At 37.0% G+C, this 27,863-nt stretch overlaps 1 protein-coding gene across 6 annotated transcripts in view; it reads left to right on the top strand.

The window, feature by feature from the left end:
• Window positions 1-27,570, top strand: part of NME8 (NME/NM23 family member 8) — a 35,658-nt gene extending 8,088 nt beyond the window's left edge. For 3 of the 6 annotated variants that reach the window (XM_020911069.2, XM_070468890.1, XM_070468904.1), the window contains 11 exons: window positions 1,025-1,141; window positions 6,062-6,128; window positions 7,113-7,186; window positions 8,603-8,695; window positions 9,814-9,995; window positions 14,180-14,352; window positions 21,191-21,335; window positions 22,040-22,147; window positions 25,238-25,389; window positions 25,965-26,109; window positions 26,856-27,570. In XM_020911069.2, the coding sequence (XP_020766728.2) occupies window positions 1,025-1,141; window positions 6,062-6,128; window positions 7,113-7,186; window positions 8,603-8,695; window positions 9,814-9,995; window positions 14,180-14,352; window positions 21,191-21,335; window positions 22,040-22,147; window positions 25,238-25,389; window positions 25,965-26,109; window positions 26,856-27,093 (1,494 nt within the window). In that variant the 3' untranslated portion in view covers window positions 27,094-27,570. The remainder of the gene's footprint in view (window positions 1-1,024; window positions 1,142-6,061; window positions 6,129-7,112; window positions 7,187-8,602; window positions 8,696-9,813; window positions 9,996-14,179; window positions 14,353-21,190; window positions 21,336-22,039; window positions 22,148-25,237; window positions 25,390-25,964; window positions 26,110-26,855) is intronic. The other 3 variants (XM_070468914.1, XM_070468911.1, XM_020911071.2) reach the window with 3 other exon arrangements.
• The last annotated feature ends 293 nt before the right edge of the window (window positions 27,571-27,863 follow it).

Raw genomic sequence — 27,863 nt, 5'->3', positions numbered from 1 at the left:
ATAAAGGTTGCATCCTCCCAAGTTGACCCACAAACCTCTGCACATTCTGGCTCCCCTTAGCTATTGGGCTTTGTCTCATATCAGGCCTTTCCTTAGTTTCTCTGCTGGCCTTCTTATATACCATGTTTCTTTCCAGCCGTAGGACCCTCGCATCTCTATTTCCTTTTGCCTAGAATGATCTTTCTTCTTTTTATTTCTTACCTGTCCTTCACATTTTAAACCAAGAATTACTTCCTGACACTGATAAGTACCTTTACTAATCTACCTAACCAGAACAAATTATAGATGCTCCCAGCTCTTCATACCTCCCGTAGTGGTTCCTGTCATGGCTTTTATTTCACATGTGTTTGTGGTTTTTTCTTTTTTAAAATAATGGTATGGTGCCAGGACTGCTGGCTTCCCCAGTGCCTCAGCAGTAAAGCATCTGCCTGCAGTGCAGGAGACATGGGTTCAGTCCCTGGGTCGGGAAGATCCCCTGGAGAAGGAAATGGCAACCCATCCCAGCATTCTTACCTGGGAAATCTCATGGACAGAGGAGCCTGGTGGGCTGCAGTCCATGGGGTTGCAAAGAATTGGACACGACTGAGCAACTGAACAACAAAAACCAAGACTATTATCTCATACCACCTTGCCTGGTACAATGGTAGTACACAAGTATTCAGTAAATATGTGTTGAAAGACGGACAAAAGGGAAATAATATCAAAAATAGGGAGAGTAATGTTGGGAGGCCTGAACAGAGCCAGTTAAATTTAATGCTTGGATGGCCTGTCTTTGGTTGTAGGAGAATTAGTGGTAGAAATAATCATCTAACAGATGAATTAGAGGTAGAACTCAAAGAGGTGGATTTACCAAATGGACATACTTTCATACCACTAATATTTATTTTAAAATGGCTAATTACAGTAACTAAAAAAGGGTTGGTGAGGGTGTGGGTCAGAGTGGGGTGACTTAGTCTAGTTGAAGTATTAATTCTTGACTTATCCTGAAAATGAATTTCCTTCCTGCTTTTATTTCCCCTTATAGAATGGCACAATTGTTGCAAAAATCCAGGGTGCAAATGCACCACTTGTGAATCAAAAAATTATTACCTTGGTCAATGAGGAGAGGAAAATTGCAGCAGGTGAAATGGTTCGCCCTCAGGTAATACTTTGAATTACTAACAATTTTATTTTAAAAAATTTGTTTTAAAAATGATGTATTTCATCTTTTTTGCTGTTTCCCTGAAGTGTTTCCCCTGGTTTTATAACTATCTAGGTATCTAAATGGTGCAACCTTGTTGGGAAATATTTTGATAATATGAATCAAAGGCTTAAAATAAAACATGTATCTTTTGACTGACAATTACACTTCATTAAGTTTCCTCAAGAAGATCATGAGACAAATAAAAGGATATTTATTTCAGTGTTGTCTATGTTACTAAAATTTTGGAACCAAGTTAAATACCTACCAATAGTGAATAGATGACGTAAATGTTGTAATGTGTCATAAATTCTACAAATTCATACAGTAGAATATTATTTAGTACATTCTAGCTCTGTTTATTGATATGAAAAGAGGGCCAAGATAAACTGACAAATGAGCAATAGAGTATTATACTTTAATATGATGCTTAGAATAAGATCCTATGTGTGTAAAGTGTACTATCTAGTAATAAGAAACAAAATATTTTGAAATTTTGAGATGAATCATAAAGCATGTAGAACTATGAACATAATATACCATAAGAAAGAAAGCCACATAGGAAAGTGATTATAAATATGGATAAATAGGAGTGACATATTGAAACATGACACACATGTACATACACAACAACAAAAACAAGAAGTGTGAATTTAAGAAACGAAAAGTAAAGACTAGCTGAGAAATAATGAAAAATAAAAATTATGAGAAGGTATAGGCTCAAGGCTGTATAAGTATCTGCTATAAAAACTATCAGCTTTAATCTGGAAAGGATTAAAAATTCCCAAAACAATAATACTGGGTTAACTATTTGTATAAGAAAGTTATATAATTTCCTCATGGACATAAACAAATTTCAGATGAATGAAAGAGCTATGAAGAAACGAAGCATAAAAGTATTAGAAGAAAATATTGAAAAGCATTTATTTTGTCATAGGTTGAGAAAGGCCTTGAAAGTATAATATGAAACAGATATCAAAAAAGAAAAAAATGGATAGATTTGATTATTTTAAACTTTGAATAAAATATAAAAGTAAAGCAGCAAACTTGGAGAAATGTTTGCACTGTGTCTCAATGTGCTAATATCCTTCGTGTGTACAAAAAGTGTAAGCATTAAGGAAAAAAATGAATATTTTGATGGAAAACTGACAAATGACAAACATAGGGGACTTACATTTACAATAGTGATTTTTCTCATTCAAGAGCATTTTCCTTTATATTTTCAGGTTTCTTGTTTTTCAGGGAACTTTTGCCCTTCTTTTCTCTCTGTATCTCCCTCCCTCCCTCTTTCCACCCCCTCTACTTCTTTTTGAAGTTATAATAACTAGGAATTTTTGAGGGCTTACTGTTTGCTAAGATTTTAAAAAAGATATCCTCATTTAATCCTTACAGAAACCATTTTACTCCTCACTTTTATTGAGATATAATTGACAGCTAACATTTTATTAGTTTAAGGTATACACCATAATGATTTGATGTATGTGGATATTAGGAAATGATTACTACACTTAATTGGACATAGCAACTGAACAATAACAACTACTGCACTTAGTTAACATTTGTCATGTCATGTTTTCTGAAAAAATTTGTCATTAAAAGTTTTAAAAATCTACTCTTTTAGCAACTTTCACATACACAATACATAGCATTACCTATAGTCATTATGCCCTCCAAACTTATTTGGAGGTTTTACCTTTGACCTCCTTCACCCAATTCCCCGATTCACCATGCTCTGCCTCTATCAACTACCATTCTGTTCTCTGCGCCTGTGAGTTCATTTTTTTTAGATTCCACATATAAGAGAGATCATACAGTATTTATCTTTCTTTGACTTATTTCACATAGCATAATGCGCTCACACTCCATCCACGTTGTCGCAAATAGCAAGATTTCTTCCTTTTTTATGAATGAATAGGATTTCATTGTGTATAGATACAATACCTTTATCCATCGTAACTGTCCATTAGGTTGTTTTCATATCTTGGCTGTTGTCAATAAGACTGCAATGAACATGGGAGTGCTTTTTGAGACAATCATTTCATAGTTGGTCATAATAGTCTTTTAAGATCCTTGTGTTTCTGTGGTATTAGTTATAATGTCTCCTCTTTCATTTCTAATTTTATTTATTTGAGTCTTCTCTTTTTTTCTGTCACAATCTAGCTAAAGTTCTCTTTTGTGTATTTTTTTCAAAATCCAGCTCTTAGTTTCACTGATTTTTTTCTATTGTCTTTTAGTCTCTATTTTATTTATTTCTGCTCTGATCTTTATTTCCTTCATCTACTAACTTGGGCTTCATTTAGAGCCAAGCACTTGGGGCCCCATCTCTCCACTGGAAGTCTTAAAGTTGGGGGTACTCAATGTTGGTGTCAAGCCCTCTACTCCTTTGGGAGATGCTGGGAGCTTTGAGTCCCCTCTCGATTTTATGCCTCTGTGTCAGGGAGAGTTGATGGTGAGATTGAGACTCAGCCTCTCCTACCCAATTTGGCATGTGTTTTTTTCCCCCTCATTTGTCTGATGCATAGGAATTGCCCGGTTGTTTTCTGGATTTCGCTCAGAGGGAACTGTTCCACAAATAACTATAGGTCTGGTGTGTCTGAGGGAGGAGGTGAATTCAGGAGCCTCCTATGTTGCATCTTGAATCTGAACCTAGGGGAACCTTATGAAGCATTTGTGCTCAATAAGACAGGCTTAGAAACATTATGTCCTTTCCTTAGAAATGGGTAGCTAGTAGGCTGTAAAAGCAGAATTTGAAGTCAGGCAGCATGACTTTTAAACATTTCTCCTAATTACTATACTGCATCTGGCTTTCACTCTGTGTGCTCTGTACTATGGTTTTATTGTCGTTATTCTCATTATTCTTGCAGAATGACATCTTATTTTAATTAATTATAGTGGATATGTAAGAAATTTATTAATATCTGGTATTTATTTTATCTTATTCCATTTTGTTGGACTTTTCCATTATTTAGATTTCTCATCAATTGCTTATCTAGTGCAATAATAGTAATAAAATACAAGCTATAATGTGAGCCACATACAAAATTTATAATATTCTACTAGTCAATTAAAAACAATAAAAAAGTTGAAATTAATTTTCAAACATCTTTTCTTACATCTGACATATTAAAAGCATGCCCATTTAAAGATGTATTTAATATAACTTACAAGATTTTGCACAATGAGGTAACCCATAGACAAAATGAGAAGACAGTCTATGAACTGGGAGAAAATATTTGCAAATGATGTGACCAACAAGGGCTTAATTTCCAAAATATACAAAGAGCTCATACAATTCAACAACAACAACAACAACAACAAACAACCCAATTGAAAAATGGGCAGAAACCTAAATAGACATTTCTCCAAAGAAGACATACAGAGATCTAATAGGAATATGAAAAGATCTTCATTACTAATTATTAGAGAAATGAAAATCAAAACTACATTGGGGAACCGCACTTTACACCTGTCAGAATGGCCATCATTAAAAAGTCTACAGATAATAAATGCTGGAGAGGGTGTGGAGAAAAGGGAACCTTCTTACACTGTTGGTGGGAATGTAAACTGGTGCAGCCACTATGGAGAACAGTATGGTAGTTCCTCAAAAAACTAAAAATAGAGTTGCCATATGACCCAGCAATCCTACTCCTGGGCATATACCCAGACAAAACTATAATTCGAAACAATACATGCACCCCTAGATGAAAGGATAAGGAAGGTGTGGTATGTATACACACACACACACACACACACAGATACACACACAATGAAATACTACTCAGCCATTAAAAAGAACAAAATCATTGCAGCAACATGGATGCATCTAGAGATTATCATACTAAGTGAGGTCAATCAGAAAGAGAAAGATAAATATCATATACCACTTATATTTGGAATCTAAAATATGACACAAATGAACATATCTATGAACCAAAAACAGACTCACAAATATAGAGAACAGACTTGTGGCTTCCAGCGGAGAGAGGGAGCAATGGAGGGGAGGATTGGGAGTTTGGGATTAGCAGATACAAGCTATTATTTATTAGATGTATAAACTGTATAGCACAGGGAACTATATTCAATATCCTCTGATAAACCATAATGGAAGGACTATGAAAAAGTATATAAAACTAAGCCACTTTTCTGTATGGCAGCAATTAAACGCAGCATTGTAAATCAGCTATACTTCAATAAAATAAGAAAAAGATGTAGTCAATATAAGAAATAAGGTATTCCACATTCATTTTTTCAGACTAAGTCTTTGGAATGTGCTGTGTATTTTTCACTCATAGCACACCTTAATTTGGACTAACCTCATTTCAAGCTCTCAAATATAGCCTTACGTGGTTAGTGGCTGCCTTGTTTGTCAGGGTAGATCCAACAAATACAAGACAGGTCACTATGAAGTTATAGCTGGCATAATTATCTTATTTCTGATTATAACAAGTGAATGCTTTCAGTATAGTTATTGCCAAACATTTTTGATTCTGTAGTCCACTGAGAATCTATAATTATACAAACTTTTTGCCATCAAAATGTATATATGTAAATATATAAACTTTTCAGGTAGTTTACAGAATCACAGAAGCATATTCAGGGCTTCTCTAGAAACTAAGAATCTCTTATCTTTCCTAGCGTTTTACTCAATAGGAGGAAATTGGCTATTGTTTCGAGAAAGACATTTTTTTATAAGTTAAGGAAGTACCTTTCTGCTCCTAATTTACTCAGAGCAATGGTCAAGGATGGATCCTGAAGCTTACAAATGTTCTTTCCGCTTTAATTTCTATCCCTTTGATTATACATATTTACTAGAAACAAAATTTCTAAAAACTCTCTATCATATTAAAATGTAACTGTTTTATTTGCTTTTCTTTTTCACAGTATCATGAAATTGCATTTGTAGACTCAGATTCAGAGGATGCTGGGGAACCAAGCTATGAAAGCATTGGCAAGTAAATTTATTTTAAATAATAGTGAAGGATTTGTGTACATGAATGATGTTCATTACAGCATCACTTGCAGCAACAACCTTGTAATGACATCAGTGTTCATTGATAAGGACTGGTAGGATTAATGATGATAATCTCTTTTGCTCCCCCTGCCTTGCCTTCAGTCTCTATGCCTGGAGTCTTTCAGAGATTACATTCAACCAGGGGCTTCTGTCCTCTGTGAGTAATCTGGACAGTAGTTTCCTCCTACTTTATCCTTCATCATCTTTCTAAAACTTGTAAAAATTTCCTCCCTGATAACCTGCACTCCTAGTTTGCTTTAAGGATGAACAGCTTCCTGCCTTCATTGGAATATCTTGAGTGAGTGTGTGAATGTGTGTTCATACCCTGAAGGGATCAGAGGCAAACAACATGCTAGGTGAGCTATTCTGCACTAAAAACTAAATACAAGAATGTGTCGATAAATGTGGATAAATTCATAGACAGTTAAGCCATTGGTTTATAATGTTTGCTTGCACTGAAACTCCAGCCACTAGTGATACTGACCTGGACGGATCATTGGTGTGATTCTAAAGCACATGAATTGTATTAAAATAACTAGTGCTGGGAATTCCCTGGTGGTCCAGTGGTTAGGACTTCACATTGTCACTGCTGAGGGCCCGGATTCAACACCTAGTTGGGGAACTAAGATCGCACAAGTCATGAGATGTGGCCAAAAAAATAAAATAACTAGTACTCACCTACACTGCTTTTTGGCCCCTTGACTGTAAACTCTGTGAATGTGAATGTTTCTCCTGCATGCAAATACAGGAAATATACTTTGATTCTAAGTAGAAACTCTTTGGTAGTTGCAATGCCATAAGGACAAAGCTATTGATAGACAAAATTCACTGGACATTAGTAGTTTACACTTGCAGTTGTCAAATCCTTCATTATCTAGACTTTGTGCCAAGAAAATGAAATCCATCCTTGTTTCTTCCTAGACCAAATGTACACTATTGTTATTATCAAGCCTGATGCTGTGACTGCTAGAAAAGTTCAAGAAATTAAAGAAAAAGTAAGTAATATCTCCCAACAATAGTTTAAATTAATTGTAAAAAAAAAATCCATTAATTTTCAATGTGGAGACCAGCTTATCACTTAGAGTAAACTAGAACATAAAGAACATCTGGTACTAGGTACCTCTAAAGGCTTTGGGTGTTTTGTCTTACAAAGGCTCAACCTACTCAACATCCTTATTTAAATAACTACCTACTAGCATCCAACATAAAAGATAAAAGTTGCCGTTCTTGTGTTGGATGAGAACAAATTCTTTGTATTTAGTTGTCATCAGTGCAAACTTGCTATAAGCTCACATTAGCCTGTATTATTCCCTGATGTTGTCACAAATATATGGTCCTTTTAGATACATGATAACTTAAAGAAGCATTTAAGGTTTTGCTTTTAGAGCCCAAAGAAAAAATTTTTGGAGGAAAATTGCATTCTAATCTAAAGGTCAGCTTACTTCTCCTATAAAGAGCCAGATAGTAGCAATTTTCAGGCTTATGGGGCATATGAGCTCTGTCACAGAAGTTTAACTCCGCCATCTTCTGGAGAAGGCAACAAGACGGTAAATAAACAAAGGGGCGTGGTTCTAGTAATCTTTGTTTCTACACATTTGTGGTGGAAGGGGCTATGGTTTACTGACCCCTGAATAGAGATTTTGTGTTGAAACAACAAAATTATATTAAAATTTGCAAGAATATTGCATGTGCAATAGAGGAGGTCACATGGGAAGCTATGTCAGGAGGGATTGGGTATCTTTATGAATTTCCCATCATGCATTCTTTCTTCAGCCAAAGGAGCATTGATTAAACTACAATAAAGTAGATGGTCCATTTTATACATTGTTATACTAGAGTGACATACACACTGAATTTGTCATTAAATTAAAAAATTTTAAGACAAAGCATGGCTGAATTTTAAATTCTATTCTTCCCTGTAATTTGGATATTTTTGTTGCTGTCAGAGTAAGATATACTAGATTATGAGTTACAGATTTAACAAAGGTAAGCCTTGAAAAAAGTTAAGAGAGTTAAAATAATTTTGAAAATAGATGGTTAAAAGTGCTTATAAATGTATGTCTTTTTGAATGATTTAGAAAGCTGTGATATCTTTCCTTGGAATTCAGTTAGCTCTTTTTTTTTTTTTTTAATCTTGAAACGATTCACTTAAATAATAGAAATAGTGTGGAGTCTCTCGTTCAAGCAGTGAAAATTTAAACACTGATGTTGGGGGAGGCATGAAAAGAACCTTCTTTGCTTACATATTTTGGGCCTCTTGCAACTTAGTGCCTTATGGATTGTGCTAAGGCATAATCATGTAATGCATTCAAATCTGGAAGATTTGTTAAGCCTAGGAAACAAATGTCCTTGACTTCTTTTACCTGTGGCCCCACTACCCATTTGGATCTGACCTTGTTCTCTAATTGAAGATTATCAAGGCAGGATTTGTCATAGAAGCAGAGGATAAGAAACCGCTTACTGAAGAACAAGTAAAGCACTTCTATAGTCAAATAGTAGACCAGGTAAGAAAGCTAAAAAAAAAAAAAATCCATTGTGTGCCAAATACAATGGATTACTATAAGTTTAGTATTCTCATTATAGAAAAAACAAATGAATAAGTCTGACCAACCAACTAAGCTCCAGATTTCCTTGGCGGTGTCCATATCACAGTTAATCCAAAGAGAGTGACTGTGGAGAAAGCTCCAGTAGACACAGAGGCAGTCAAGCAAAAATGGATGCTCTGATTGTGTTTTATTGGAGCAAAGATCTCTTTATGATATGTGTCCTCTAAGACTTTGTGCATCAGCCCCCAGGAAGTGAGTATCCAGACCTTTCCTATAGATTCTGATCCCAGGTTGAAGGCTCCTTGTCATAAACTTCATGGGAAAGCTTTAATCCTTTCTTTACCTACATGTAAATCCTTTTTGTCAAGCTATTTTAAAAATTCTGTTTTGTCTGGGGTAATACAGTAAAGACTTTGTATTGGCAAGTCCAATGGCTTGGGTGTCAGGAGATGCAGGTTCTAGAAATGCACTGTCCAATATAGTAGCCATTAGATACATGTGGCCATTTGAACTTAAATTCATTACAGTTAAACAAAGTTAAAAATTCAGAGTCTCAGTGGCACTAGCCATATTTCAAGTGCTTAGCAGCTGCCTGTGGTTACATATGCTGAAGAGCACAGAGCATGTTGGTCATTAGAGAAAGTTCTACTGAAAAGCACTTTGTAAACCAGCTGCACCCCTCAGACCATCTTTCTTGGCCCTGGAAAAGGATTGGACCAGTGACATCAGCATCACCTGGGAACTTATGAGAAAATTCAGTTCCGGGGCCCCACCCTCAATGTACTGAATCATAAAGTCTGGAGCTGGACTCCAGAAAACTGTGTTCAACAAGCCCTCCAGTTGATTTGGAAGCATCCTATAGTTTAACAATTGTTATTAGACTGCCTTGACAATCAGTCCCTGCCAACTGTGAACTTCTGTCCTTCAGAGATGTGTTAGTTAACAGGAGGCTTGTGAATAACTTTCTCTTGACCAATAATCATGAAGGGAAAGAGATCCTTGACTTGGGTAGGGTTCACCATTGTAGTCTATCCATTTCATGAGCCTAATAATATTATTTTTATTTTATTTTGTAGCCTGACTTTGAGGATTTTGTTTCTTTTATGACAAGGAACCTAAGCTATATTCTAGTTGTTTCACAAGGAAAGGAAAAACAGCCTTACTGGGATGATAGTGAAGTTAATTCTGAGACGGAATCTAAAGAACCGTGGGATGAACAAGAAGAGATGGCCAAGCCTTTGAGGATGAAGAGCAAAAGGTAGCTCCAGGCCAGGAAGCTTATTGTTTACAATGTTTTAGCAGGTAACATAGTATAACATACAGATATCTCAAATCTAAAGACAAACATCTAAAGCCACAGGTATTCTTTTCAGTCTAAAATTTTATATGATCAACAAAGCCGGAGTTGCCCTGAAAGTTTATGTCAAGCAGTTTCGAAAGGGAAGAAATTCCTGTTTCTCTAACACTGGGTGCACCAATCTGGCTTCATGGCCCAGGACTCCAGGGTTAGAATGAGACCAAGGCTGGTCCCTTCCAAACCAGACACCTTTCCTGTCTCTCCACCTTCCACTTCTGCCTCCCCTTGTCCTAGAGACAGCAAATGTCCTCTGTCCTTTTACTCAAGGCAGTTAGTGGTGATAAATTGCTAAGAACTAAATAGTTGTACAGTTTTTTGTTAACAGTTTGTAAATTTCAAAAGTGAACATAAGTCACTTCTATTCCTCTGAAGACTCAGAAAATCCAGCATGTAGCCCATGAGTTGTCAGAGCCATGTCTTAAAGAAAGGTGGGTGAGCCGGAGCAACTTCCAAGTAGCTGAGTCCTGAGGCTTCCTGATGTGTGTCTCCTCCTGCCGGGCAGCCCATCTCCACTGCGTGTTCTGGTTGAGCATCTTCAGAACTCTCCTTGTTATCTTATTAATAAATTATGGCAGGTTTTTTTTTTTTAAGTTGGTCCATCTGCTGGTTCCTAGCCATATCATAATTTTTAGGCATCAGGGAGACCCTAACACCATTAATTCCCAGTTTTAAGTGAGATAGAGGGACTGGTAGGATAAATCAAGTGCTGACAAAGGACTTTGTAAACAGTAGGAGTTACTGTGAGAGTTTTAAGAGAAAATGATACTTAGCAGTTGGGGAGCAGGCTTGGGTGGGAAATGTTGGGCTCAAGATACCAGGTTTCATACCAGAATTTTTGAGCTATTTTTTAAAGTGTTCTGTGAACCACTATTAACATAGCTGGCATAAGAGGAGTCAGTGTTTGTTGGTGCTGTTGTACAGGTAGGGGTCTATTGCATCCAACTTTCAGAAGCAGTTGTTTAGTATACACATAATAAGATAATTTAAGCACTTGGCAGGATAGGGGTGGAGTGAGATGTGTCAATGTTGTTTTGCAAAGTTTGCAGCATTTTTCTTTCTGTTGTTCCACGGCCAGTTCTCATTGTTGCTTCTTGACCTGCGTACAGGTTTCTTGGGAGGCAGGTACGGTGGTCTGGTATTCCCATCTCTTTAAGAATTTTCCAGTTTGTGGTGATTCATACAACCAAAGGCTTTAGTGTAGTCAGTGAAGCAGAACTAGATGTTCTTCTGGAATTCTCTTGCTTTTTCTATGATCCAGCAGATGCTGGCAATTTGATCTCTGGTTCCCCTACCTTTTCTAAATCTGCTTGAACATCTGGAAGTTCTCAGTTCATGTACTGTTGAAGACTTGGAGAATTTTGAGCATTGCTTTGCTGGCATGTGAGATGAGTGCAATTGCGCGGTAGTTTGAGCGTTCCTTGGCATTGCCTTTCTTTGGAATTGGAATGAAAACTGACCTTTTCCAGTCCTGTGGCCACTGCTGAGTTTTCCAAATTTGCTGGTATATTGAGTGCAGCACTTTCACAGCATCATCTTTTAGGATTTGAAATAGCTCAACTGGAGTTCCATCGCCTCCACTCGCTTTGTTTGTAATGTTGCTTCCAAAGGCCCACTTAACTTCATACTCTAGGATGACTAGGCAAGTGGCTACTAGGTCAGTGATCACATCATCGTGGTTATCCGCATCATTAAGAACTTTTCTCTATAGTTCTTCTGTGTATTCTTGCCATCTCTTCTTAATATTTTCTACTTCTGTTAGGTCCACACCGTTTCTGTCCTTTATTGTGCCCATCTTTGCATGAAAATGTTCCCTTGGCATCTAATTTTCTTGACGAGATCTCTAGTCTTTCCCATTCTATTGTTTTCCTCTATTTCTTTGCACTGATCACTGAAGAAGGCCTTCTTACCTCTCCTTGCTATTCTTTGGAACTCTGCATTCATATGGGTATATCTTTCCTTTTCTCCTTTGCCTTTCACTTCTCTTTTTTCTCAGCTCTTTGTAAGGCCACCTCAGACAACCATCTTGCCTTTTTACATTTCTTGTTCTTGGGGATGGTTTTGATCACTGCCTCATATACAATGTTATGAACCTCTGCCCATAGTTCTTCAGGCACTCTTGTCTATCAGATCTAATCCCCTGAATCTATTTGTCACTTCTATTGTATAATCACTTCCCCTGGTGATTCAAGAGGGTAAAGCGTCTGCCTATAATGCAGGAGACCCGACTTCAATCCCTGGGTCAGGCAGATCCCCTGGAGAAGGAAATGGCAACCCACTCCAGTACTCTTGTCTGGAAAATTCCATGGACAGAGGAGCCTGGTAGGCTACAGTCCATGGAGGGTCGCAAAGAGTTGGACACGACTGAGCAACTTCACTCACTGTATAATCATAAGGGATTTGATTTAGGTCATACCTGAATGGCCTAGTGGTTTTCCCTACTTTCTTCAATTTAAATCTGAATTTTGCAATAAGGAGTTCATGATATGAGCCACAGTCAGCTCCTGGTCTTGTTTTTGCTGACTGTATAGGGTTTTTCTGATCACATGGATCACAGCCTTGTCTAACTTGATGAAACTATGAGCCATGCCATGTAGAGCCACCCAAGATGGATGGATCATAGTGGAGAGTTCTGACAAAACGTGGTCCATGGAATGGCATTCAGCATTCTTGCCTGAGAACTGCATGAACAGTATGAGAAGACAAAAAGATATGACACTGAGAGATGAACTCCCCAGGTTGTTAGGTGCCCAATATTCTCCTGGAGAAGGGAGAAGAAATAGCTCCAGAAGGAGTGAAGAGGCTGAGCCAAAGTGGAAACAATGCCCAGTTGTGGATGTGTCTGGTGATAAAAGTAAAGTCTGATGCTGTAAAGAACAATACTGCATAGGAAGTTGGAATGTTAGGTCCATGAATCAAGGTAAACTGGAAGTGGTCAAATGGAAGATGGCAAGAGTAAACATTGACAGTTTAGGAATCAGTGAACTAAAATGGACCGGAATGGGCAAATTTAATCCAGATGACCATTATATGTACAACTGTGGGCAAGAATCCCTTAGAAGAAATGGAGTAGCCCTCATAGTCAACAAAAGAACCTGAAATGCAGTAGTTGGGTGCAATCTCAAAAATGACAGGATGATCTCTGTTCATTTCCAAGGCAAACCATTCAGTATCACAGTAATCCAAATCTATATTCTGCTTAGAAGAGACAAAGAAAAATAAAAAAATTAAGAGATGGCAACAAAATAGCCCTAAAAAATAAAGAACTGAATTGAAAATTAAAAGTGTTAAACTTGATAAAGAAGGACATGATGTAAAAGAAAACATTTGTGAAGAAGATATAGTGGTCAAAAAATTTATTCCTGAAACCACACAGATGACATAATAAAAATATAAGTATTAGAAAGATGATAAGGAGAAATGGATATTAATAACATTATGGTCATAGATCTCAATACAAAGCAGAGGAAAAAGCAAGGATATATAGGAATGGCAAATATGTATTCCATAATTGTGTATAGTAAATGATCTATAACATATGAAATATGAATATGTATAAACTTAAATCCCACAAGTAAATTTGCTTTGTTTACAAAGAAAACCTAAACAAATTTTTAAAAATTAAAATCTTACTACATACATTTCCTGATATAATCCATTAAAGTTGGAAATAAATAAATAATAAATTTCAAATAGAAAACATCTTATCTATTTGAAAACATGAAATATGCTCCTAAATTAGCCTAGATTCAAAGAAAAAATTATAAGGAAAATTAGAAACTATCTGGATTGCTTTACATAGAGGAAAGAAAAAAAAATTTTAAACATACTTTATTTTGATGTCTTTAATATCCTCTCATGAAATCAAACATATGTGATTTCATGTAATTGATTTTTGTGTTGGTTCAATAAAAATGGAATTAAATACATATTCTTTGATGTAATAGAGATATAACTTATCTTTCTGTGAAGTTAAATATTCATTTGTTTTATTAAAATTTAAATTATTGTGAGAATATATTATCAGTTTTAATTTTCTGTCATGATTATTAAACTTCAATTTATAATTATGTTTTGGATTTCAACAGTTTACAACAATATCTGGAAATACAACAGATATCTCAGTTTTGTGATGTTGAAGAGAATATAACTAATACTAAGTTTATTGAGGTCTTAATCCCTGATTTTAAAAAAATTAGAGGCATAAAATTTGAAAAGATACTGGCATTACTTCGACCAGCCCTCTTTAATGAAAGAACAGGTAAGAAATAAAGTATAAATTGTTTAACTACTTTGTACATATGATTTGAATAATTATATTAAAATATATTAGTTTAAAATTTAACATTCAAGAAAAAGCACTTGAAGAAATTTAGTTGTCACTAATTTACTAATTTATCAATAAAAAGAATAAAACAATTTATAGTTAAAAAGTTCAGAAAGTGCTTTCTAACCTAGGAATTTGTTAGGGTAGATTTTACATACAAGAATTTTTATTATATATAATTATTATTGTAGTTATTATAATAAAGATTAGAAGTATTCATGTCTGAAATGCCTTAAGTTCAACACTTAGGTAAAGTGTTATTAATAGTGTGATTTGGAAAAAATGTACTTCACCAAATCTTTCTTCATGTTTAAATTCAGAAGGTTAAAATGAGAAAACATAAAGTGCCTAACACTTAACCTCACAGAATAGAGTGAATATTGGCAGAGGAAGAACAGAAACTATAAAGTAACACTATTAATTCTTTTTTATATCCAGTGTATGGAAATGAACTGATACTTGTATGTTGACCTCATATTCTCTGACTTGCTAAACTACTTAGTTCTAGGAGCTTTTTGACATCATTTCCTTGAGAATTTCTGTTACTAGCGTTTCTGAGGGCTTTTCAGGTGGCACAAGTGGCGAAGAACCTGCCTGCCAGTGCAGGACTACATAAGAGAGGAGTGTCGGGAAAATCCCATGGAGCAGGGCAAGGCGGCCCACTCCAGTCTTCTTGCCTGCAAATCCCATGGACAGAGGAGTCTGGCAGGCTACAGTTCATAGGGTCACAAAGAGTAGGACACGACTGAAGTGCCTTAGCACAGCACAGCACAGCACAGGATTTCTGAACATCAGACTTACTTACATTTTGGGCTAGGTAATTGTTGAGGGTGCTGCATCATGAGCACTGGAAAATGTTCAGCAACATCTTTGGCCTCTATTCACTTCATATCAGTCGCATCCCCTCAACTCCTAGTTGTGAAAATCGAAACACATCTCCAAACATTGTTAAATGCACTCTTAAGGATTGAGAACCACTGATGTAGACAATAATATAATCTAAAAATTGAGACAGTTTTGCTTCTTTCTTTTTAATATGTACACTTTTTATTTCTTTTGCTTGCCTTACTGTACTGGCTGGAACTTCCTGCATGATGTTGAATAATAAAAGAGATGACAGTACACATGTTACCTTGCTCCTGATCTTAGAGTGAAAGCATTAAATCTTTTGCCATTAAGTGTCATGTTAGCTTTATATGCCCTTTATTTAGATTAAGGAAATTCTCACCTACTCCTAATTTGGGGAGGTATTTTTTTTTAATCATGAATGGATGTTATAGTTTCTCAAAAAAATTTTCCTGTATCTACTGACATTTTTTCCTTGAGTTTAATAATATGGCAATTACTTTGATTTTTAAATATTTAACCAGCCTTGCATTCTCCAGATAAACTATACTTGGTTGTTGTATATTGTCTTTTATTGTCCTTTTTAACATATTGCTGGGCTTGAATTTTCAGTATTTTGTTGGGGACTTTCTTGTAATGTCTTTATCTGGTTTTGCTATTAGGGTAATGGGTAAATGCAGACTTCATAAAATGAGATGAAAGGTAGTCACTGTTTTCTGGAAGAGATGGTGTAGAATTGATATTGCATCTTTTTAAAATCTTTACTGGAATTTACCAGTGAAGCTCAGGGGCCTAGAGTTCTCTTCTTTGGAAAGTTTCATTTGCCTTTTAAAACCTTGAACAATATGTATATGTTTTTTAGATGAATAGGCTTTATATTTTAGAATAGTTGTTGATTTACAGAAAAATTAAGGTAGTACAGTGTTCCCATATGCCTACTCCCATAGTAGTTTCTTCTAATAATATTTTATTGTGACACATTTTTATAACTAGTGAGCCAGTATCAATACACTGTTATTAACTAAACTTCATAGTTGATGTTAAGGTTTGCTCTTTGTGTTGCACATTCTGTGGGTTTTGATAAATTCAGTGTCATGTGTCCCTTTTACAGTATCATACGTGGTAGAACCACTGCCCTAAAAATCCATGTTCTTCTCCTATTTATCCATCTCCCCCTCCTAATCCCTGTTGTAATCTGACCTTTTTACTGTCTCTGTAGTTTTGCATGTTCCAGAATGTCATAGAGTTGAAATTATATAGTGATAAATTTCTCTTACATAACTATGTACACTTAATCTTTTTGTGGCTTAAATAGCTTACTTCTTTATAACTGAATAACATTATATTATATGAATATACCAGCATATGTCTAGCTACTTATTAGAGGACATCTTCGTTGCATCCAGTTTTTGGCTACTATGAGTAAAGCTGCTATAGGCAGCTTTATTATGAGCATATAACATTGGTGATAAGGATATCTCTGATGTATTGAGTCCCTAGGGTTTTAGGTTTAATTTTCTACACAATATAATCTTTATCCTACCAGCACAACAACCTGCTGCAAAATACATCTCAGTTCAGTTCAGTCACTCAGTCATGTCCGACTCTTTGCGATCTCAAGGACTGCAGCATGCAAGGCTTCCCTGTCCATCACCATTTCCCGGAGCTTGCTCAAACTCATGTCCATTGGGTCGGTGATGCTTTCCAACCATCTCATCCTCTGTCATCATCTTCTCCTTCTGCCTTCAATCTTCCCAGCATCAGGGTCTTTTCCAGTGAGTCAGTTCTTCACATCAGGTGGTCAAAGTATTGGAGTTTCAGCTTCAGCATCGGTCCTTCCAATAATAGTCAGGATTGATTTCCTTTAGGATTGACTGATTTGATCTCCTTGCAGTCCAAGGGACCCTTAAGAGTCTTCTCCAACATTAGAGTTCAAAAGCATCAATTCTTCGGCACTCAGCTTTCTTTATAGTCCAGCTCTCACATCCATACATGACTACTAGAAAAACCATAGATTTTTGTACTTTATTGGCAAAGTAATGTCTCTACTTTTTAATATGCTGTCTAGGTTGGTCATAGCTTTTCTTCCAAGGAGCAAGCATCTTTTAATTTCATGGCTGCAGTCACCATGTGTGGTGATTTTGGGGCCCAAGAAAATAAACTCTCTCACTGTTTCCATTGTGTCCCCATCTATTTGCCATGAAGAGTTGGGACTAGATGCCATAATCTTAGTTTTCTGAATGTTGAGTTTTAAGCCAACTGTTTCACTCTCCTCTTTCACTTTCATCAAGAGGCTCTTGAGTTCCTCTTCACTTTCTGCTGTAAGCGTGGTATCATCTGCATATCTGAGGTTATTGATGTTTCTCCTGGGAATCTTGATTCCAGATTGTGTTTCATCCAGCCCAGCATTTTGCATGATGTACTCTGCATATAAGTTGAATAAGCAGGGTGACAATATACAGCCTTGATGCACTCTTTTACCAATTTGAAACCAGTCCGTTGTTCCATGTCTGGTTCTAATTGTTGCTTCTTGACCTGCATACAGGTTTCTCAGGAGGCAGGTAAGGTGGTCTATTATCCCCATCTCTTGAAGAATTTCCCACAGTTTGTTGTGATCCACACAGTCAAAGGCTTTGGCATAATTAATAAAGCAGAAGTAGAGGTTTTTCTGGAATTCTCTTGCTTTTTCTTTGATCCAGCGGATGTTGGCAACTTGATCTCTGGTTCCTCTGCCTTTTCTAAATCCATCTTGAACATCTGGAAGTTCACAGTTCATGTACTGTTGAAGCCTATACATGTACTGCTGAAGCAAAATACATCTAATTTCCACAGCTGAGTGTGGAAAGCGCTATGATAAGAGATGCCTCACTGGATATCAAATAGGGTATGCAGCCCATAATTGAGTGGAAAGATAAGTATGGCTTAATTAACCAGGGACAGTTGCATGATACTTCATGGAAGAAGCACTGTTTTTGCAGAGACTAAAAAGTCAAGCTTGAATTAGACAGGAAAAGGAGAATCTTGAGTGGTTTCAGTGGAGTGCTTGCCACAAAAGAGTCAGTCTCAAAACTGGTGTGAGATTATATACAAAGAAGTCAGAACAATTCAGAATTAAAGAAGTAATATTTGACAGATTTGTAAATGTTATTTTGAGATTGGAAAAATCTGACTGTAGATTAATGCTCATGGGAAGGAATCAACCAGTTGAAGTTACAAGAAAGAAAAGTTTAGGACAGGCCAAGGTCACTGAGATGAGTCAGGAGGAAATAATTTCTGTAGCAGATGTATAGGATTGGACTGAGAAGAGATTTTTATTCTACGTAGCAAGAGAGAAAGAGGGCTGGATAGCCACAGATCCAGTTTATAGGTTTGTGGCAGGAAGTTGGGGGGTTTGTCTTCCATTACTTGGTTTCTCTGTAAATAAGAAGCAGTGTTATTGGCTAAGAGGAGAAGAGGGAACCCTGTTGTGTACATGATCCACCAAAGGCCAGCGCTTTTCTTGATCTATGTATTTTCTACCCGCTTTCCTGAGTGTTTCACACTCGAAAATGTCCCTTATTTTCTGGCAACATCACTTTCTCCCTTGCTACTGAGTTTTCCCTGTTAACACAAAAACATGGTCCAACATCATAATAAACAAAATTCAATGAAACAAAAACGCAACCAGAAAAACTGCCTTGGCTCCTCTGCCCCCTCAGCTGACCCCCATTCCCCTACTCCCCTGCAGTGGACACTTCTCAAGGAGTTGTCTGTGCTCAGTGAGTCGCCTTCTTGACCCTCACCCACTCCTGAACCCCCTCCAATCGAGCTTCTGCCAGAACCAGCCTAGTCAAGTTCACCAACGACCTCCAAATTGCCAAATCTAACTTTCAAATGGCCTGTCTTCTGTTCATAGTCCTCAGTAGTATTTACCAGTTTCTGCTTCCATACTGGTCACCTGGTTTGGATTGCCCCTGAAATCCTGACTCTTGTTCCTGGGAAACAAATACAATTTTTTCAATTTTTCTGAGCAAAGCAAATCTACCTCCAACCAAGTTGCAAAGATCTCACCTTCTACTCAATAATTTGTTGAATAATTTTTCCCAAACAAATACAGTTTTCTCCTACAAAGAATTTTGGCGACAGCTGTTAGTGTCATCACACATTGCTGTTGTGATATGCAAACCATACTGACATTTAAGGATGGCATAAATGTGTTAATTAAAAAGGGGGGAAAACAAAATTTGAAGTTGGTTAGTCTCTTATCACTCGCCCTCTCCTTCTTGCTTGACCCTTGCCTCAGTGTTTGATTATTTCGTGTTTACTGTTTGCCATTTGGTAGTAAATGGTAATTCATCACTCTTTAAATAAATGTTGACCTTTATTGATATTTAATTATTCTGGGTCACCTCAAGAAATTCTAAAGCAAAGTCCACGTGGATTATTTAACTTGAAGAAAACAGACATCTTCACCATATTCTCATGCATTTTCAAGAAATATAATATACCTCTATTCAACTCATCTATTGCGTCTTTTATTCAGATATAATAGTTTTCTTCATTATAGTTCTTGTTATCTTATTTTTCAACTGAATATGGGAATACATGCAATGTTCTTTGCTCTAAAGTATTCACTCAATAAAAGGTAAGCTGTTCATAGTTGTTTTTTTAGTACCAGCCATTTCTTTTCAGCATTATTCCTAGTTTTTAACCCCATAGTGAATGACACTTCCCCCCCAACTTACTTTCTAAGTAAGAAAGACAGTGGCTTCTGTAAATTTTTACTTACTGACTCCCTAACTGAATTATGTTAATTAATACTATTAACCTTTTAAAAATACTCCTGAATTTCCCAAACAGCTTATATGCAATCACTGTTATCCATTTTGTTCAATTTTTTTATTTTTATGTATGGCTTAGTACTTCCAGAATAACTATTAAATAATTAAAGGCCAGTATGACTGCTTTTAATACCTCCAGTGATTTCAATTATGATGTTTGCTTTAGGTTTTAGGCAAAAATCTCTATACTCTAAAATATTTCTATCTGCCACATGGTATGAAAAGATTTTGAATGTAATCCAATGACATGTCTTTTGACGGCATATTTTGAAATTTATATTTGGTTTATAAACAGGTGTACAGTGGATATATTTAGAATTTTTCTTATACAAACTAGTTTTCATGCTTTTCACAGTCCTTAGGTCCATTAATTTCCCACTTTTTGCTCAATTATATTTCATCTTTCAGTTTATCTAGAGCCTATATTTAAGCACATTAAAAAAAAGATATGTACCTAGTTATTTTGTTTTATGAAAGTGAAAGTCACTCAGTCATGTTCGACTCTTTGTGACCCCGTGGACTATACAGTCCTTGGAATTCTCCAGGCCAGAATACTGGAGTAGGGAGCTTTTCTCTTCTCCAGGGGATCTTCCCAACCCAGGGGTAAAACCCATTCTCCTGCATTGCAGGTGGATTCTTTACCAGCTGAGTCACAAGGGAAACCCAAGAATACTGGAGCGGGTAGCCTATCCTTTCTCCAGCAGATCTTCCCAACTCAGGAATCAAACTGGGGTCTCCTGCACTGCAGGCGGATTCCTTACCAACTGAGATATCAGGGAAGCCCAACCCTAGAACCCTAGCATATCTGAGACTGTCAGTATATCACCTTTATGTATGAAATAAAACTTATCTGACTGTACAGATTTTAAAAAATAAATCCCCCATTCTTAGATCTATAGATTTTGGTCCACTGAAGAACTGGAAATGGCATCATAAATTTGATATGTTAAGAATTAACCTTAAATTAAAAGTCAAATAATCTATTTTTGTAAAGTTAAATTTCATATGAGAATGAAATACATTCTGTGTCCTTATGATAATATAGTCTGTATTGTGTGTATAATCAATAACCTAGCACTTTAAAACTTATGTGACTTTTTATTTAGAGGATGTTTTGAATAAAATTCAAGATGAAGGCTTTAAAATACTGCTGCAAAGACAGATAGTATTATCAGAAGAAGAAGCAAAAACACTGTGCAAAGAATATGAAAATAAAGATTATTTTGGAAGTGTTATAGAAAATATGACCAGGTAAAATAGAATTCAGGTTGAGAAAGCACAGGTTGATTTATGTTTGAATCATTTAACCTTCTTTTAACCCTGCTTTCTGTTCAAGTTGCCAAACCTCTCAATTCTGTAAAGATGTGCTGAGTCTACTTCTTTGCCAATATCACTTCCATTTTGATTCCCTGCTCAACTGTGTCTTCTGTGGTCCCCCCAGAATGTTATTAGAGCAATGCAAGTTCCCAGTGAAGCCTCTGGAGTCTAGTTGAGTTGAATTGCATAGCCAGTTTGTGCAGCATCATCAAGTCCAAGTAGACAGCTATGACTGACTCTCAAGGGTTTTGGTAATCCTAAAGATCACTAGCCCGAGGAGATCAATGGGATGCTAGAAACCTGAGAGCAGAATAAATGAAACAGCAGCCAGAGCAGAAAGCCAGCAAGCATGTATAATATAAATCAGCAGGGGCATGGGGACAATACCTGTATTTTCCCTGGACCACTTGATCAGAACCAAGGTCCTTCTTTTCCTCTCCTTTCTCTGCTTCCTTTCTTTAATGAATACACTCTTGAGAGTACACCAACAGAAATTAATTTCATACTAAAGGTTTAGTATTTACTAAAAGTAAAACGGGTTATTTTACTATTCTCATCTAACAAATACACTTGCATTATTTACCTATGATTAGCTACAAGCCATAGTGTCATTAACTTTGTTTTTTCTTTTCTAACAGTGGTCCATCTCTAGCCCTTGTTTTAGTAAGACAAAATGGCTTAGGATACTGGAAACAGTTAATTGGACCAAGCAATGTTGAAGAAGCCAAAGAATATCTTCCAGAGAGGTATGATTCATGTCATGGGTCCCCAGATTTTTTCATGGGAGCCATTTTTATTTCCTTTTGGATATAAGGTACAGGAACTACAGCTATCGTCCAAAGTAGGTTCTCAGGAATGCTCCTTTTGCTGGGTAAGGAGTGGGCTATTTATGACTGAAAGCCCAGCCCACTGCCAACCTGAATATGGCCAAGGCTTTGCAAGAGAATGTTCTAAGTTGCTTCTTTTGGGGCTGGAAGTAAGTAGTAGCTACCCAACCAGAAGTCTGTATCTTATATACAGAAATATCTGCCCCATGCACTGTTCAAGAGTTCTTTTGAGAAGGGCATGATAATCCTGTAGGTTAATTGATATAAGATTTTTAAGACAATGATGACTAACTTAATATGTAGTCTACAAATTGGTGGGAACATTTACAAAGTAATTTACTGATGAGTCTTAGAATTTTGTAATCAGCTCAAAACCTGGCATGTTACCTATTACCTAGTTCAGTTCAGTCGCTCAGTCGTGTCCTCCTCTTTGCGACACCATGAATCGCAGCATGCCAGGCCTCCCTGTCCATCACCAACTCCCAGAGGTCACCCAAACCCATGTCCATCGAGTTGGTGATGCCATCCAACCATCTCATCCTCTGTTGTCCCCTTCTCCTCCTGCCCTCAATCTTTCCCAGCATCAGGGTCTTTTCCAATGAGTCAGCCCTTTGCATCAGGTGCGCAAAGTATAGGAGTTTCAGCTTCAACATCAGTCCTTCCAATGAACACCCAGGACTGATCTCCTTTAGGATGGACTGGTTGGATCTCCTTGCAGTCCAAGGGGCTCTCAAGAGTCTTCTCCAACACCACAGTTCAAAAGCATCAATTCTTCGGTGCTCAGCTTTCTTTATAGTCCAACTCTCACATCCATATATGACCACTGGAAAAACCATAGCCTTGACTAGATGGACCTTTGTTGGCAAAGTAATGTCTCTGCTTTTTAATATGCTGTCTAGTACCTGTTACCTAGGAGCACTTTAAAAAATATTTTTTGATCTTAGCTGCTGGGCTTGGTCTCAGCTGAGGGAAGGAGATAGTATCTCATTCATTTCTGTTCTTGGCATGTAGCTGATGGAAACAAATGGACTTGCAATTCACCTAAATTCTTTGTGCTAATTTCAGAGCAGGATTGAATCCAGGGAAAGAAAAGCCCTCCTTCAAGCGAGCAGGAATAAAGATGCTTTATCAAACACAGGAAATGTTTGCATCCATGCTGCCACAATAAAGTACAGGACTTATGAAACATCATGTATATAAAGCTGAAGTGTTTTCTTTTGGGTAGAAGATCTTGAGTTGGACTTGTCATTCAGGAGGCATTTTGCACTCTTGACCCTCTTCTCTTATGTCTTTGTTCCTGTGCCAGGAAATTACTGTAAAGGATCATATGGCTTGGACACTCTTTACGTGGTATGAGCAGGGAGCCACAGAACCTCTTAATGAAATGTAGTAGAGAATGCAACACGTGGCATCAGAGAGAAGAATCCTTATCATTACCTGGCCTATACATGTAGGCACACTCTTCTAGAAACTCTGGCTCCAAGTGTGGAGGCTGCATACCAGCACAGAGACATTTTCTCCAGGTGAAGGCACTCAGTAACTGCCCCTCTTCTCCCCACTATCATAGTGAGAATTTAAATCCTAAGTCCTTATGATCCCTAATGTTGCCACAAGTTCACAATGACTCTTAGCCATTATTTTTGACTGCCTCCTTTTCTAAGTTGCCTTAGAAATAACTCCTGCACTTGGGCATCAGACTCTTTACTCTCCATTGCTTAATCTGAAATATGGTCACTTGCATACAAGAGAAACACAGCAATCCTTCTTTTCTATCCTTACACACATGCATGCATACACACACACACACACACACACACACACACACACACACACACACATTTTTCCAAATACCATGTCTAACAGCCTAATGGAGTGCCTGTTTGTAGTTCTCTGCATTGAAGGGAGTCAGTTCTGGTGATGTTTAATTGTACAAATCTCCCTGACAATCAGAGGCTCTTAGTCTACAAATATCTTCAAAACAGAGATGTGAGAGCAGCCAAGGGCTGAATGGGAAGGTCATATTAGATAAGGAAATCTGAAATGGTCACTGAAAAAATTAGAGAGATTTTACCAGCTGAGCCACAAGGGAAACTCAGAGATAAGAAAGGGGTCTTAAAACTTAGGACAGAAAGCCAAATTTCCAGTGATGTCAGTCTGTTAACAGGAAGGGAGATTATTTGCTGTGGCTGGATTTTGTGGGTTGCTTGCTCAGGGCTATGTTTAAAGGGCAGAAAATTAATGAGCAATGAATATCACTTCTACTGAAATATAACTAGATAGGCAGAGGGACAGAAAGAAAAGGGTGCAACTGGAAAACACTGAGGAATAATGGTTGACTTTGGAGATATGTATTCATCTATCATACAAAAACAGAACTGGAATAAACTACCCCGGCAGGGCTTGTCCATTACCATCAATGTCACTCCTGCATTGTCCACAAAGCCATTTGGTATGCTCCTCCTTTCCTGCTGCTTTCCTTACCCAGAGGGTTCCACTGCCATGTCTCCTGGATTCAGTGTTTATAATTTGGTATCTTTGGAATAGGTCAAATGCCATCTCTAGTGCTTGAAATTATTTAGTGATTAAAGAAGGAGAAGGAATTTATTGACAGCTTAATATGCACCGTATATTTCAAACACATCATCGGATTACAACTTCAAAGACTCCTTCTGAAACAGGGTTTATTATCATACTCATATTTGAGACAACTGAAGCACAGACAAGGAAAATAGTTGATCAATATCATGTAGCTAGCAAGTGATACTGTCAGAATTCTATATTTTCTTCTTTTCCACTGCACCAGGGTGTTCATTCCATCTTTGACATTTGTCAGTATCCATTATATGATTACTGAAATGTTCAACTCCTTTCTTCCTAATGACTGCTACCTCCTTAAAGGTAACAGCATGCCCCAAGCCATTCTGCAGTTACTTCCTTTTGCAGAATGCAAATATGAAGTTTTACATTGTGTTATGTTATAACAGTTTTTGACTTACTTCTTTTTCAAAGTTTATGCGCACAATTTGCAATAGAAGGTTTGCCTATCAACCAGTTGTATGGAAGTGATTCACTAGAAGATGCTGAAAGGGAAATACAATATTTCTTTCCTCCTCAACACACTGTGGCACTGATTAAACCTCATGTAACACAGGAACAAAGAGGTAAATATATAAAGATAGAACCAATGTTACTTTTTTTTCAACTTCTGCGGAATTTTGCAAAGTAAAGAAAAGTTGAAAGAATAAAGCAATGAGCACCTTCATTATCAGGCGGTAGTGCTCCAAGTTTAGGCTGTGAGAGATTTTGACCAGATTTCCTTTATTTAATTACCTTAATGGTGCCCTGCCAGTTCAGTGAGAAGAGTTCAGGTTGGCTGTCTCTTCCAATCTATATCTAGAAGTTCTATATCCAAGAAGTTGCTTGGCATTTACAGTGTGGAGCTGAAAACATGTCTTCACTTTTGGCATAGAAACAGATTTCCTCCTTTATAGACCACTAGACATTTCAGGTGGTTTCTGGAAAGATGGATCCCAGAAACTGAACATCTACATTAACATATTGAAGTTCTTCTGAATGTCCTTCTGGTGCCTTTTCAGTTTAGTTTAGCACAGTTTTGGTTTTTTAAAACCACTGTATGCAAGTGATACTATGACCTTCCTTAGTTATTTCAATCTACTTAAATACAGAACAAAAATGGAGGCTATCTGCAAGACTATCAAATATCTGTTTTCCCTAGAGGATATCATGAAACTTATTAAAGAGACTGGATTTGATATAACACAGATGAAAGAAATACTCCTAACTGAAAAGGAAGCAGAGAAAATTTATTTTAAAATAAAAGGAAAAGAGTTTTATAAGGATGTCTTGGATATTTTAGCTGAGTAAGTTTCTGATATATAAAAGTTCTTTGCATTGTAAACATAGTAACTGTTCGTTATAGAAACTTTGAAAGATACAAAAAATTCATTAAAACATTCTATCTAATCTAATTCATGAGAAAATCACCCTGGTAATATTTGGAGTTCATATTTATTCTAATTCCTTTTTTTCCTTCTCTGTTTTCTCTTTATTTCTTTAGGTCTTCACATTAGATATAGAGGCTATCTGCTTTTAAATGTCTGCTTTGCCAACATATTTAATCTTTGCCTTAGTTTCCTTATCCATAAAATGGGGATGTTAATAGGACCTAACTCATTGGTACTGTTTCAAAGGCTAAATAATTGATACATTGAAAGTAACTGAAATAGTGCCTAGCATGTATCCCTAGAATTAAAAAACAACATTCTTCTAGAACAAAAATCCTGTTGAAAGGAACTTCTCTGGTGGTCCAGTGATTAGGACTCTGTGCTTCCACTGCAGAGGGCATGGGTTCAATCCCTGGTTAGGTAACAAAGACATAGCAAGTCATGCAGCATGGCCAAAAAAACCCAGAAAAACAAACCCCAATAAACCTATTGGGTGAGGGATAAATTAAAATTTTTTTTAAAAAGCAGAAAAATCACACTGATGAGGACAAAGAATAAAGATGAGCTCTCTGGATGAAGCTGTGGCATTCTGTCTTTAGCTGTGTATTCAGTCTCTACAGTTACCAATAGTCCAAGCCTTCTGAAATCATTCTTGTTTGCAGGGGTACATCTTTGGTCATGATTCTGACCAAGTGGAATGCTGTTTTAGACTGGAGACGATTGATGGGTCCCACAGACCCAGAGGAAGCAAGACTACTGTCCCCAGATTCTATTCGAGCCCAATTTGGAAAAAATATTTTGCAAAATGCTGTCCATGGAGCATCTACTATGGAGGAGGCAATGGAGACGATTGGTAGAATGTTTGAAGACTTCATTCCTGAGAACCTTGAGGAAAACTAAAGTATAGTACCTCTTGAGTTATTATTATATCTCCTTATTACAGTGACTGGACCTAGGACAAGGCTGGTCTATAAAGACCAGAGTTCTCCCCATATTCCTGAATCAACTTTATTTCCTGCCAGACACACTGTGCCGGTCTCTAGCAGCCTGGGAGCCTTGTAGATGCCAGGGACCTGAGAGACAGTAGGGCAAGTGAGACACCTGTGAATTTGCCAGCCTTGGTTTTAAACCTATGGGTTTGCAAGCCCTGGTCTCCAGCTGTGTCTGTGCCATTCTGCTGTGACTCAGTCTCACCAATCTCTCTTCTTTCTTCCCCTCCACTTCTTCACTCTGAGTGGTCAAAGTCTCATTCAGAAGCCTCAACTCTATCCTTTAAGTGTCTGGAAACTTGGAGCCTATTAACTACCTGTGGGTACTATATGACCATAGAATAGAATAGAATATTAGAAAGTATAGAATAAAAGGCAATCAGTTCTATTCTTTGGCAAAGAGGTGCTTATTGGGGAGAGGCAGCTACATAAAATGTATGTGAACTGAGTCTTGCTTAGTTGTCGATCGAAAGCTTTTCCATCTTGGACAATGTGGGAGATAAGAGTGTAAGACAGATAATTTTCCCCATAAAAGCTACTTTCTTTCTTTAGTTTCAAAGAGCAGGCTCACAAATGTACACCCATGTGGCTCTGGTTGCTGACTTGAATGTGGAGTATAGTCCCCACCTGGACAAACCAAACTGAGAATCAACCTCCAGAGCATAATGAAGAAGCAATGTG

The sequence above is a fragment of the Odocoileus virginianus genome, chromosome 1, assembly GCF_023699985.2.
Source record: "Odocoileus virginianus isolate 20LAN1187 ecotype Illinois chromosome 1, Ovbor_1.2, whole genome shotgun sequence".
Classification (NCBI taxonomy): Eukaryota; Metazoa; Chordata; class Mammalia; order Artiodactyla; family Cervidae; genus Odocoileus; species Odocoileus virginianus.
The sequence above is the reverse complement of the archived record's forward strand: the minus strand, read 5'-3'. Positions and strand labels throughout refer to the sequence as shown.